At 34.7% G+C, this 13,429-nt stretch overlaps 1 protein-coding gene across 12 annotated transcripts in view; it reads right to left on the reverse strand.

The window, feature by feature from the left end:
• The window catches only part of ZNF518A (zinc finger protein 518A), a 57,204-nt gene that overhangs the window by 30,457 nt on the left and 13,318 nt on the right, over nucleotides 1-13,429 (reverse strand). For 8 of the 12 annotated variants that reach the window (XM_081226176.1, XM_081226168.1, XM_081226171.1 and 5 more), the window contains 4 exons: nucleotides 11,252-11,399; nucleotides 8,470-8,521; nucleotides 7,809-7,932; nucleotides 574-7,663 (listed from right to left, as the gene is read on the reverse strand). In XM_081226176.1, the coding sequence (XP_081082302.1) occupies nucleotides 3,069-7,535 (4,467 nt within the window). In that variant the 5' untranslated portion in view covers nucleotides 7,536-7,663; nucleotides 7,809-7,932; nucleotides 8,470-8,521; nucleotides 11,252-11,399 and the 3' untranslated portion in view covers nucleotides 574-3,068. Of the gene's footprint in view, nucleotides 1-573; nucleotides 7,664-7,808; nucleotides 7,933-8,469; nucleotides 8,522-9,637; nucleotides 9,689-11,251; nucleotides 11,400-13,429 lie in introns of those variants that run through there. The other 4 variants (XR_014015221.1, XR_014015222.1, XM_081226169.1 and 1 more) reach the window with 3 other exon arrangements.

Below are 13,429 nucleotides of genomic sequence, written 5' to 3' on the forward strand. Positions count from 1 at the left end.
TTTGGCCCACTGACAGGTTTTTTTTTAACGTTTTATTAAAATACAGGCAAACTCATTCATGTGTTGTCTATGGCTGCTTCTGCATTATGACAAAGTAGTTAATGACAGAGACTAATGGCCTACAAAGCCTAAGTTATTTGTCTGACCCTTTACTGAAATACCTCAGTGACTCCTTAATGAAAACAAAAATTTTTATAAAAAACTATTAGAATTCAATCTGTGCTGAATGCTTAGTATTGAAATTATATTTCAATTATATTTCAAACTCTGAAAGTTGAACTATTATTTTAAGTGAATGACAAATAGTGAGGCCCATTTCAATGCAGAAGGACAAATAGGAAAAAATGAAAATCTCCTGACCCAGAAGTTGGATTGCAAAAATAACACTAACTCTTCCAGTTGTAATAAGAACTTCAAACTAATTAATATCATATTTTGGAAAGCCATCTTTAGCTAACTTTCAGCCAGAAGGAAAGAAAGGATAGAGGGTTTTATTTTCAGATTTTCTGCTCTGGCAATAAAGAGGCTCCAAGCAGGCTTTCCTCCTTCAGAATAACCTAGTTTAAAAACAAAACAAAACAAAAAAACTCATAAAAGGTATCAACTAGAGTATCTGGGGCATGAAGCGTTTTAAAATAGCTTTTAAAACCTTAAGGCAAAAAGTATGTGTCTTGACATTAGATTTTTTTTTTTTTTACTGGTATGGCTATTCTGAAATGTATTTTTATAGTGCTGCAAACATTGGCAAGACAGTTCCTTCTCTCTCCTCTATTTACAGAAGGTGATGCATCATAATAGATCTAACCATAACAGAGCAACATTTCAGTTTTACTGTCGTTAGGGTACTGAAGAACATAAGCTTCTCTGTGGCTTTTCTTACCAGCATAGTTAAATTATAATATATGTTACCCTTCTCAAACAAAATCTCAAAATTTCACCTATAATTATGGGGAAAAAAATCCCAAACTTCATTTTGCATTCACTAGCATTAAAAAAAAAAAAAAAAAAAAAAGCTTTGAAAACTAAGTATTTCCCACTAGAATAAAATTCCCATTTGACTTCAGCATAGTAAAAAAAATTATGTAAACACAAACTTAAGATAAATTTAATTGAAGACATTCGTTACAGAAATTAACAATGCTTACCATTCTTTAAACACCATATACATTATTAATATATACCGTATATTTCCAATCAACTCCGTTCTTAGGCTCAATTTAAGAACACAATTGTAACAGGTTTTATACAAAAAATACTTCACTTCTAAGAAAGTAGACAAACTGCACAAAAACAGTACATGTATAATGTGCATAGCAAGATAGCTTGAAGCATCTATGTATGGCTTTCTTTAAAATAAAATTATTGGGGGAGTGGGCCCATTTGGGACCTAATGTTACAGTTGACATATGTAAACTGTTTCACATCTTTTAGGCACTTGCTAACAATAGTGTTCAATCCCTGAAAACTGAATTTATCAAAAAAAAGAAATTGTACATCTGAAATAAAAACCAAAAAAATAACATGGGTAAAGTCTTATATATTCCTTTTAAATTAAATGACAAGTTTTATTAGTGCATGCACAGAACTAAATTGAAAGAAAATAAACTTTTTATGTCAAAAACTTTCTGTGCAAAATTTACATAACTGAAAGGTACAAAAATATGTACAGGTTTTAAATTCTTTGTTATATACAGAAAAGGAGCCCTGAAGTTTTCAATCAATGAAAATGTCATAACACTAGTAGTAACAATGTAACAAAAATTATATAGTATGTAATTTTTTAATACAAGAACTCCATTGTCCAATGGTCCAACAAAATTTGATCCAAACTTACAAAGTGGGAAGTTTAAATTGATGATTCTGTTGTCATGAAAATATTCATTTTAAAACTCTACCTGTTGGGCATATCCCTTCGGAATCTGTCCTGAAGTGTTATGCACTGTCACTGAGTCCACTATTAATGCTTCTTCAATTTCCAACTGCAAACAATCAGTAATCTGCTTTGGGTTGTCAGTCATACTGAGAAGTTGCTAACAAAAATGGTTTGTCCCAATGTGGACATGTTCAGACACTAATAATAAACACAAAAATATGATTTGCTTTGCTAATCTTACTTCAAAATATTGTTTCTGAAGAATAATTTTTAATTTTCAAGAAAAGCCATTCCCTTGGAAGTGCTTCTATGTTTCACTTTTTTTTAAAGGGATGGCAACCAAGAAAAAAAAATGGCTACTTGGTTTACGAGGGGACAATTTAAATCAAATAAACATAGTTCTGTGCAACGGAATCACTGGGGAATATAACCAAATTCAGAAAAATGTTCAAGTTCTTTAAATGAACTTCAAACTAGACAAAGAGAGTTTAATTCTTCTCTCGAGATTGCCCATCTACTGCAACGCTTGAGAGCCATTTAGAAAAAGAAAATCACCTTGGAAGGGTGTTCCAATCAATGACATGTAACACAGTTTACAAGGAAAAAAGATCTGCTTGTCAAAAACTCTTATCAACCATCATATGAGGTGTACTGTAGTGAGTTAAATGTACCCTCAAAGGAGCTTAACTACCTTCAAAAGAACTACATTTTGCATATGTAGAGTAAGTTCTTTACCCAAGTTCTCTTAGAGTATCTTCACAAATGATGAGAAACTCCTTCAGTTCCATAATGAAAGAGCTCTCAACCTCTTCAGGGGAGCTACAGTTATCAGAATCATAAGGCTGGTGGAAGAAGAGAGGGAATGGGGCTGTCAGCTGTTACCCTCTACTAAGAGTCACTAAACTCGGAAAACTGTTTTATCAAAAATTTTAGCCCTAACTTCCCGAGAACACATTTTAAAAAATTAAATCAAGGTGTATCTGTGCTGATTAGTTTCTTTCAAAACTTACATGTGCACTGACAGCATTTTCAAATATCACACTAAAACTTTTGCTCTTCCATGGAAATACAGCTAACTTTTAAATGTTTAACTCCAGGTACTATATTGAAGTAAAAAATGTCTGCATTAGTAATTCAACCCCCTATTTTCTTCTAAGGTACTTTCACTTTTCTTTTCCTTGGTAATTACAGTAAATTATTGTAACATGTTCCAATCACGAGTAGCTTCCATTAAATGTCTCTGACCATGACCAGCCCAAGCATCCTGATTGTCAAATACTCTACCACAAAACCAACAGCTAAATTTAGCCTTCAGAACATTTTCAGAGGTAGTTTTCACAATCTGGTAATTGTTTTTGCTTGTCTTTTTGAGAGTTAATTTTAGCACAAATCTTTCTTTCACAGAACTAATAGGTTTAAATGTTTTGTGCCTCTTGGGAAAATCATCGTAAGTTGTTTTAGAAGGGCTATAACAAACTGGTTTCAGTAAAGCACTGATAGTTCTTTTTGACAATGAAACCTTAAGTACACGTCCATTAAATTTAGCAATAGTTTTCATTACACTTACTACTTCTGGGGCATCTACATCAGGATGATTCAAAACTACAACTGGTTGGTTTCTCCTAGGACATTTCACAAGCTGTTTGGAACTGAAGGGGAAAAGCTGCAAAGTTCTGACTGAATCTTTTGAAAGCCTAGGTCTGCTGAATCCGAATGATTCATGGACATCTTCAGGCTTTGCTTTTTCTTTACACTTTCTGTGTAATGCTTTTTTTCTTGGAGGTTCTTGGTAACTATCCCTACACTTGCGTTTACAGTTTCTGTTTCTAGATACAAAGGAAGTTTCAGAATCTTTACTTCTTTCATGAGTTTTTATTCTTGAACATTTCTTTTTCGAAGTCTTTTTCTTATTGAAGTTTCTCTCAATTGTACAATTTGTTTTACACCTTAACACCCTGGCCTCTGAATGGTCAGTGATACCTATTGGTTTCTCAGAAGATTCTGGGCATGTTGCAGTAGAAGTTATCACAATTTCATTTGCTGGCATCATATCATCTAGTAATAAGGGTAAGGCATCTCTAGAAGATTCTGGCTCTTTCTGCTCTCCTCCTATAGTCTGATTAGATGGTACATTGTCTTTCTGCAATGAGGATGCAGAGTTGTTTACTGACAGATTATTAGCAGCAGTCACATTTAAAACAGGGTTAAAAATTTTCAGCAATATTTTTTGTGGTGTTCCTTCAGGTTTCTTTGGCTGTATATTTTTATAATAAGTACTATTCTGGACTAATTTAGACTTAAGCAGCTCAGTCTTATTTGGCATCACACACTTTAAAAAAACAGCTTGTTTGCCATCAGGCAAAAGTGTGTAAAGAGGTGGTTTTGGAAAAATCTTGTTCTGCTGTTTTACTGAATCCGAGATGTTCAACTTAGTGCCCTGATGCTCAGATATTATATTAGGAGCAGGAACACCTTTCACTGAAGAACTTGCTGGCGTTTTAATAATGTAAGGGCCTTTTAATGACAAAGTATTTTCTGAGCTACTTTTCATGCTCAAACAGCTGCCAATGCTGGAACAAAGTGCAGGGGTTAGACAATTACTGTTTGGTTCTACTTTTAAAAAAGGTGTTCTGCAAGGCTCCTTACTTGTAGTTCCACAAGCTTGAGCATTCTCAGTTTTGACAGCAGAAACACCTTCAAGTTTCCCATTATTAAATGTTAAAATCATCCCAGGTTTCTTGTTTAAAAGGAGAGAGGCAGGGACACCTTGTGTATTAACCAATGGAAGTGGTCTTCCTGAAACATGTAATGCAGGCTTGTTAGCAATGTGCAATGGTACAAAAAAGCCTTTTGGAGTCTGAACAAAGACAGCCTTTTTTGGTTCTGAATTTACAAGTGGACTCTGCACATATACAGAACCTATATTTTGCGTAGTGGCTCGTAGTTTGTCTTTTACAAGCTGCTGTGTAATTATTGCATCTGACTGAGTCTTAAGTAATGTGCCAAAACCAGAAATTCTAGGGGTCTTCTCTGAATCTCTCACATCTTGTGACATTGACATTTGTTTTTCTTTTCCACTAAATTTTAAATTCAGATCATTTGTAGCCACATTAATCCCCATATTACCAGATGGAATTGGAAAGAAGCCTTTTACTTTCAAGTCTTTTGAAGATTCAACTATTTTGTCTTCTCCCTCATGTTTCTGAAATGACTGGTCACAATGAAGCGGCAGGTCTTTATCTGGAGTGTTACTAGAGTCTTGTTTTACATCAGGTTTTGCTTTTAATACATCTTGAAGTAACTGGTTTATTTCAGGTGGCAAAAGTTCTGATGCCTGTTGGCTCTGGAGAGAGAAAACAGATGTAATTCTAGGCATCATAGGTGACTCAACACTAGAAACGTCATCCCATTTAGGCTTTTCAGTCATGCTCTCTAAATTCTGATTTTCATTAGTGTATAGGTTCTGTCCATCAATGTTTTGTCCTTTTTCTAAAACACACTGTTCTTCAATTTCAGCTTGTGTTTTTAAAGTTCCATCTTTAGTATTTAAACGACTAATAGATGCTAACAGGCTATCTGGGTTTGAGCTCTCCTTCCTCACTAGTGATAAAACTGACTCACTTATTGGTTGTTGAACTACTGTCTTGCTTGATGAAGATTCTCTTTGAGGGTTTTCACACACTGCTGTCCCTGAAAACCTATGACGTTTATTAGAATTATTCACTTTTGAGTAATTATGAAAAGGCAATGATCCTTGGTTGGAAGAATCAACAGGTAACTCAGAGTTGACATAATTAATGCAATAGTTATGCATATCTCCACTGTTGTATGAATTTGGTTTGGTAGTACAGGTGACTTTATCTGGACTTTTAATGGCAGTACCTGATACCTCAGGGTGACACTGAGTAATATGACTTCCCCATAAGTCAACATTCTCTCTTGTTTCTACTTTTGTGGTCAAATTCACCGATGCTGTGATCAATTCTGATGTTATTGGCAAAGGAGAAACACTTTTTCCATCATCCACTGTTGGAAGCATATTACTTGTTTGAGATAGCAAAGCCATTTCTTTTTCTGAAGTTACCTTCCCTGAAAGTATAGGAGAAGAAGATGAAAATGGAGTAGCTGCTTTCATGTAAACTGTGTCATTTAACTCAGTTGTTACTCCTGTTAAAAATGCAGTAGTGCCCAAAGTCTGGGGCTGCAAAATTGCAGTACTGTCCCTTACGGCACCTGACTGTGAGCCTGGTGAATATAAATTCTGTTTATTGGTAGGCAACAGTTTTATTACAATATGTTGTTTTCCATCCACCATCTTAAAGCCCATAAACTTAGCACTGTAGTTAGCAGGAATTGTTATTCTATTATTTTTTACCATTAACACTGTAGGTCCTTGTACAGCAGTCTTCAAGAAACCTGAAGTAGAATTTGATCCCTCTTCAGCTCCATTACATTGCCCAGTGGACAGAAGAGTTGGCTTTTCTGACTCTGACTCAGCAGGTTTATCATTATTCTCACAGTATAGTCTTTCATCCTTTTCTTCATTTAAATGTTCCTGAACAAGATGGCTCTGGTCTTCAGATTTAGCCTGTGTTTTGTTCACTTTTTTAAGAACTTGAGTGTTTTTTTCTATACTTCTGTCACTTCCATTGTTGATTTTCTTACGTTTCCAGAATGTCTTCCTTGATGCACCTATTTTATATCTTTTCAATATTAGTTTAAGTCCTGCTGAAGTCTTTGCCATCCTTTTTTCATATTTGTCTTTTTCCAGTTTTTCTTTCGCATATAAATGTTCTTTGTGCAAAGTTATAACATGTCTTACAAGGTGCTCTCTCCTGGTAGCACCATAGCTACAATATTGACAAGTGAAGGGAAACGTACCAGAATGAATATGAAGGTGCTTCTGAAGCTCTCCTTTGGTTAAACATATATAATGGCATTTACCACATCTATAAAGGATTTCATTATGTCTATGTATGTGCTGAACAAATGTGCCAACATCCTGGGTGGAGAATTCACACTTTTCACATTGAAAACTACCATTTACACAATGTGTGGATGAAAAATGCTTTGTCAAGTCTAATAAAGTATATAAATTCTCATTGTTACAAATATCACATTTTACTAAAGTAATTCGATGGGTTCGTCTGTGTTGTTTGAAGACCTGGAAGTCATTTGCTGAAAAACTGCACATTTCACAAGGATATGAAGGTAATTCACCACGGTGCCATATTTGGAAGTGTTTCTGCAAATCATTTGGGCTATACCGAGTACTATCTCGGCACTTCAAACAGTTGAAGTTGAGTATTTTTGCAGACATTTTTATACCTTCTTCTTCAACTCTCTCAGACTTACGGAGTAACATACACTCCTCTACACAGCTTACAGTCTTTATACCAATAGATTTTCTTGCAGTCTGTGGTTTATGCTGAAATAATTTTCTGTACTTGTCAACTTCATGTTTCAATAGGACCTCATTTGGAATATTTATCTTCGGCAAAACAATTTTCACATTTTTTAGTTCATAATGAAAACCACTTTCTGAAATTTTTGGTTTAAGTACTGATCTGATAGTATCAACTATCTCATTTTTCACATCATAATCTCTTTTTAAAGTATTCTGTTTTTCATCAAAAAATAAATGTTTCTGTTCAGATGGCATGATTTAACCAAAAAAATCCCAATTTCTTTTTTTCCTGCAAACTCTTGAAGTTACTTGTAATTTGAACAGGAAACAATACTGTGCCGCAACATCTTCAAAATACCAGGATTTTTCCCACATTAACTCACCTAAAATCAAACAAAGAACTGAAATTTTCATCACAGAAGTATCAGTAAAATTCGTATTTTAAGTTCCTTTTGACACAAAGCAAGAATGTTGATCAAACAAATAAAAGACATAAAAGACCTATTAAGTATTTTAAGAACAGCTTACCAAGAAGTAATAGTGTGAAGTAGAAATGACATTAATCTGGATCTCAGGAAATACAAGCTTTACTTCCAGCTCTGCTCTGTAACACTGGGCAAGGTTTGACTTCTCTGCACCTCAGTTTCCTCATCTAAAGAAAACCACAATTGGATAAGCACCTTTAAGCTCTAAGATTTTATAAAAAGTTGATACTACAGTTTTTAAACAGGATTTTAAAAATCTCAACAAGAGAGCCCTATAAACTTAAGTTCCACTGACACACATGGTTCCAATTATACACATATACCATTAACTTTCTCAATTACTTAGTTGACCCTATAGCTATTATCTTGTGAGAATTTCAACAGACTTCTCTGCAGATTTTCTACTTCCCTATAGTGCCTCAGGGATAATCTACGTTTAAAATAAAAGTTTCATTCACCTAAACAACAATAACAAAAAGACATTGCCTGCTGTCTCAAGTTAGCATTAATAATTGGTAAAAAAAGAAGGAATTAAAAGGAGCAACACATTTCCCTGGGGTACTCCTAAGTCTAGCTACTACTTCTGATTCCCTACCATTTGGGCTTTTTTTGTCCCTAGAACTAAGTCAGGTGGCAGCAAGGCAAGCCCTTGGCAGATTAGAATGTACTCATTACTAGCTGCCTCCATTAATTCAAACACTTACTGGTTTGTGTTACTCTAGACAAGTCTCAATCTCTGTGTTTTAGTTTCTTCATCTATAAAATGAAAAAAAAAAATTAGTATTTCCCCTACCTCTTTCACAGGGTTGTTGTAAAGGTTAAATGAGGACACATAAGTAACAGAATCCTGTAAAGTACTATATAAACTGTAGCTACTACCATTACTGTATGTGATTACCATGTATGAGGCATTATGACTCAAGGTGCAGAGGAACAGAAAACAGTAGAGTTAAAAAGATGTGACAGGGGGCTTCCCTGGTGGCGCAGTGGTTGAGAGTCCACCTGCCGATGCAGGGGACATGGGTTTGTGCCCCGGTCCAGGAAGATCCCACATGCCGTGGAGCGGCTGGGCCCGTGAGCCATGGCCGCTGAGCCTGAGCATCCGGAGCCTGTGCTCCGCAACGGGAGAGGCCACAACAGTGAGAGGCCTGCGTACCGCAAAAAAAAAAAAAAAAAAAAAAGATGTGACAGGGACTTCCCTGGCTGTCCAATGGTTAAGACTCCATGCTTTCACTGCAGGGGGTGCGGGACTGATCCCTACTTGGGGAACTAGGATCCTACATGCCACACAGCATGGCCAAAAAAAAAAAAAAGGATGTGACAATATATTGCTGAGAATGGAATCTGACTACTGAAGGTTCAGTAGTAAATATATCAAGCAGTACTACATTTTCTTACTTTCATGGTCTTAAATATGTATATGACTAATAGATATAATTAGGTAAGCTAAAAAAATAAAGTGTAAATCACATGAAGCTTCATCCATGTCTATCCAAAGGTCTCCCCTCTAAATTTCAATTAATCTAAGTAACCAGGAACTTCACTGTTTTAAAAATCCTTTCTGAGAGAATATAATTAAAAGTTAAATTACTTTACATTACTACTAAGAGGCCCTTTGAATATTTCTCAAACTTAAAACTTTTGGTTGGGTCTAAAAAACACCTTCAATATTTTTCAAATATATATATACTAATTTGAAAATGAATTCATTAGAAGGGTATGAGTTTACTGAAAAAAATTTTTTTTACATACCATGCCTAATACAGTAAAAAAATATTAAATTTTTTACTCTATTATTTAAAGCTAAATGTAAAGACTTTTTCTTCAGAAGTAAGAATAATAATAAATGGCTGGAAAAAAGTTCAATGATACCTGGTGGATACTTCACACCAACTGAGAAGATTCTTTACAGAGTTATCACATTCTCAACAGTGACAAGCATCATGGTCATCTATGGAGTTTTCACCATACCAGAATCTGAGGGTGGGGCTCAAATATGTGAAACTTTTAAAGCACATCAAGTAATGATTCTTCCACATTTGGATACCATATTGTGGTCACTCCAGACTATCCATACCCAAGCTTTTCTACTTCTATATATAATCAAGAGGAGTCTGTATCATAGGTTTCATTACAAAAGGCAAATTTCTTCTTATAGTAATATTACATTTCCAAAAATGTGTAATGCTAAAAAATTACATATTTTGATAATATTTCTAAATATCATCAACTTCATTTCAAAATACCTATATAATTTAAAAGTTTTCTTAGAAGAAAACACATATCCCAAAGTTTGACAACCAGTTTGATTTAAATAACTCCATCAACTAATACTTACTAAAAAAATACCTACTATAAATGTGTTGCATTTTGATGAGTGCTATGGAGAGATGCAAAAACATGGTCCCTACCCTTAACTGCAGCTTGCAATCTAAAGGAAGAGGCAGGACAAATAAGTTAATATACTGCTTATTCAGAGTTGATCATCCAGCAACCTTAAGCTTCTAATACATAAAAAATAGAAAATAATTAAGTAGGATGCATGGCAGCCAAAACAGATCCCACAGAGTCCACCCATTAATGTACATGCTCTTTCCTCACATACAAAACAATGCTGAAAAAAGGGACCACCTCATTAAGAAATCCACTTAGCTTTTACTTAAGTCTGATAACTGCTAATTAACTGATGTTGAATGTCATTATTTTTTATATTTAATGTATGGAATGTATAATATAGCTTTAAGAGAGTTTGTGTATTTTAGGTATTTTGGGGTTTATTTGCCCTCAAATTTTAAGTTTGGAGAATGTGTTTTATTTTTTTAACCTGTTTTATGTGGAAGCAATCAAAGATGACACCTGGTAGCAAATTATACTATGGTTGCCATCTGTGGGGGGGAAAAATGTGTTCCATTAAAAAAAAAAAAAGGAAAGAAATTTTATTATGATTTTAATCTTCCAACCTATTAGCTAATGCTCTTTTCACTACAGACCAATCTCTACACCCCACCAACAAGGATTACTGATTTTAAATCTCCTACTTAAATTACTGCCTTACATATATGTATTATTATCTCATAAGACTTGAACAACATCTCATCAAGCCTTAAAATAATACTATTTGTTTAAAGTATGATTGGCCCTTTAAAGTAACCCAGAGTTTGCTACATCAAGATGGCAACTCAAGCCGTTTGATTTTCTCCCTCTCCCAACTGAAACACAAACCAAAAAATATAATTTAAAAAAATCCTACAAAATGGGAAGAAACTAAAACATATTCCACAGCTATGCCACAAGGTGTTTGGAAAGAAAAGGTCCAGAGAGAGAAGAGTGAAAACAAATGCTGATCAAGCAGCATTTTTAAAGCACTACTTTTAAAGAGGAAGCACACTAGGGGACATTCATTCAACCAATATTCAATGAGTTATCTATCTATTATGCCCTAAGTAAAAAAGTAACAAGTCCACCCACTCCCTCTCCTAAACATACCTTGTGAGAGAAGTGAGGGCTTGAGAGGAAGCTTGTGTGAAGCCCTTTGGGGTGACAGAAGGCTCAGGCTGAGGTATGGGAAGAGAATGAATCCAGGGCTTTGAGCTGGGTCCAGAGACCAGACACAGTTGGGGGTTGCTAGCACCAGCTGTCAGGAGAGATGTAAAGAGGACATCATTTCTGAACAAAGATATATCTTCCTAAATCCATGGCCATCTTGTTCTGTTTAAGAGTGCTGCCCTTTCTCGATGTAAGTAAATTACTAACTCTAAGCTGTCAGAAGAAAATTACATTAACTTTCCCCACTTCATCTAACCAACTAAGAAAATCTTGGTTTATTCTCCAACAATACATCTCAACTTCCAATGCCATCAAAAAAGATAAGCAGGCAGAAACATCACTGGATACAGCAGCTCAAAAAAGGGAAAATAATCTGAACACTCAGAGAAACCTCTCACCCATTCTCTCAACCAGCAGTGAAAACCAAAAACTACAATGAAAGTTACTAGAGGGAAATGGAGAAAGCTTAAAAAAAAAAAATCAAGTAGTGATTGGCAATCTCACTTAAGACCTGAGCTAGTATGCTGAGAAAAACAAAAAAACAAAAATAAAACATACTGCCACGAAAGAGAGAACAAAGTAGATGGGGGAGAAATAATGGTTTTGAAAACAGGAGAAAAAAATTACATTGAGTTGTTGCATTTTTTTTAAAGCCTTGAATTTTCAAAATCAAAGGCTCCCCAAAATGCCAGGCAAGATTATTAGTGGGAAAATATAAAACTCAGTATCTAAACTTATCCTAGTAAAATGTTTCAGTTTAAAAGATAAAAATGAAATTTTACCAAAAAAGGGTGGAGTGGGAATTACCTAGAAAGATATTCACAGCACCAACTTTAATCAGACATCAATATTAATCAGACATTTTACTCACAATTCGAAACACTAGAAGACAATGAAATAACATTTATAGAGTTCTGAGGGAAAATAATTAACCCAAGAATTAATTCTATACCCAGGAAAACTCTCATATGGGAGGGAAAAACACAATTTTAGATATGCAAAGATTCAGAGAATATACTACGTATGCACTGTTTCTAGGAAAATTTTTAATACTTCAGCAAAAATCAAATTTCAGTCGGAAAAAAAAGAACTAAAAAAAATAATGTGATATAAAAGAAATATCTGTCAACAATAACATCTACAAAAGATAAATAAATGTAAATATTTTGTAAACACAGTTAAGAAAGTAGAAAAGACTGGAGAAGAGGAACATCTGCAAAATGACAAATATATAAGAAGCCCTTACAGAAAAATTAATGATGGGAAACAGAAGAGGTGAAAATAGCAACAAAATTCTAGATACTGGAAAGGAGATAAGTAGTAAATGACCTCGCAGACTCAAGAAAACAATCCCAGGCAGACAGTGGGGCAAACTAAGAACTAACCCATTTTATACTCTGAATCTTCAAAAGACTTAGGAACTGGCAGCACCAAGTCACTCTGAAATGGGAAGAAGAAAGGAGGAGGAAGCTAAAATAAAGAGAATTTTGGAGAAAGCTGCTTGAGTTTTGGTTAGATGCTAAGATTCTCTTCCCCACTCCATCAAGGTAGGTTACTGCTGTTCCCCAACCACAGCAGAAGTCTGGAGGTTATTCTCTGCAGAAAGTAAAACAGAATCTCTGAAATACAGGATACCAGACACAGCTGAGAAAGTGGGTACCATACCAAAAGGAAGAGGATTAAATGACCATATACATATGAGACACAAACCCCATCCCATGCCCCAGTTGGCTCCTAGGCTAAAACAGGGCTACTAAAAATGTGGTCTGCTGATGATCCATGAACCATTTGTCACAAGTCCATGACAAGATTTGTACAGAAACTGAATAAGAAGCATTTAGAAACTGTAACAGCACTTTCACAGTGTTAAGTTTATGTCTGTTGAATCCAACAATAAAAATTTGGATTTGTTTTGCATGCTTTCTTTTTAAAATTTCATTTTCTTTTTTTTTTACCTTGCTAAAAACCATTTTATTTTTCGTTCGATAAACATTGTGCATGAATTTCCGATAAAATTTCATTTTCTAGAAATAAAGGCACTACAACATACTAATGATGGGAATGTAAGCTGACAGAACTTTCATAAAAAACAGTTTGTAAAATATACGTACTTATTAT

The sequence above is a fragment of the Mesoplodon bidens genome (genome assembly GCF_964165515.1).
Source record: "Mesoplodon bidens genome assembly, chromosome: 1".
NCBI lineage: Eukaryota > Metazoa > Chordata > Mammalia > Artiodactyla > Ziphiidae > Mesoplodon > Mesoplodon bidens.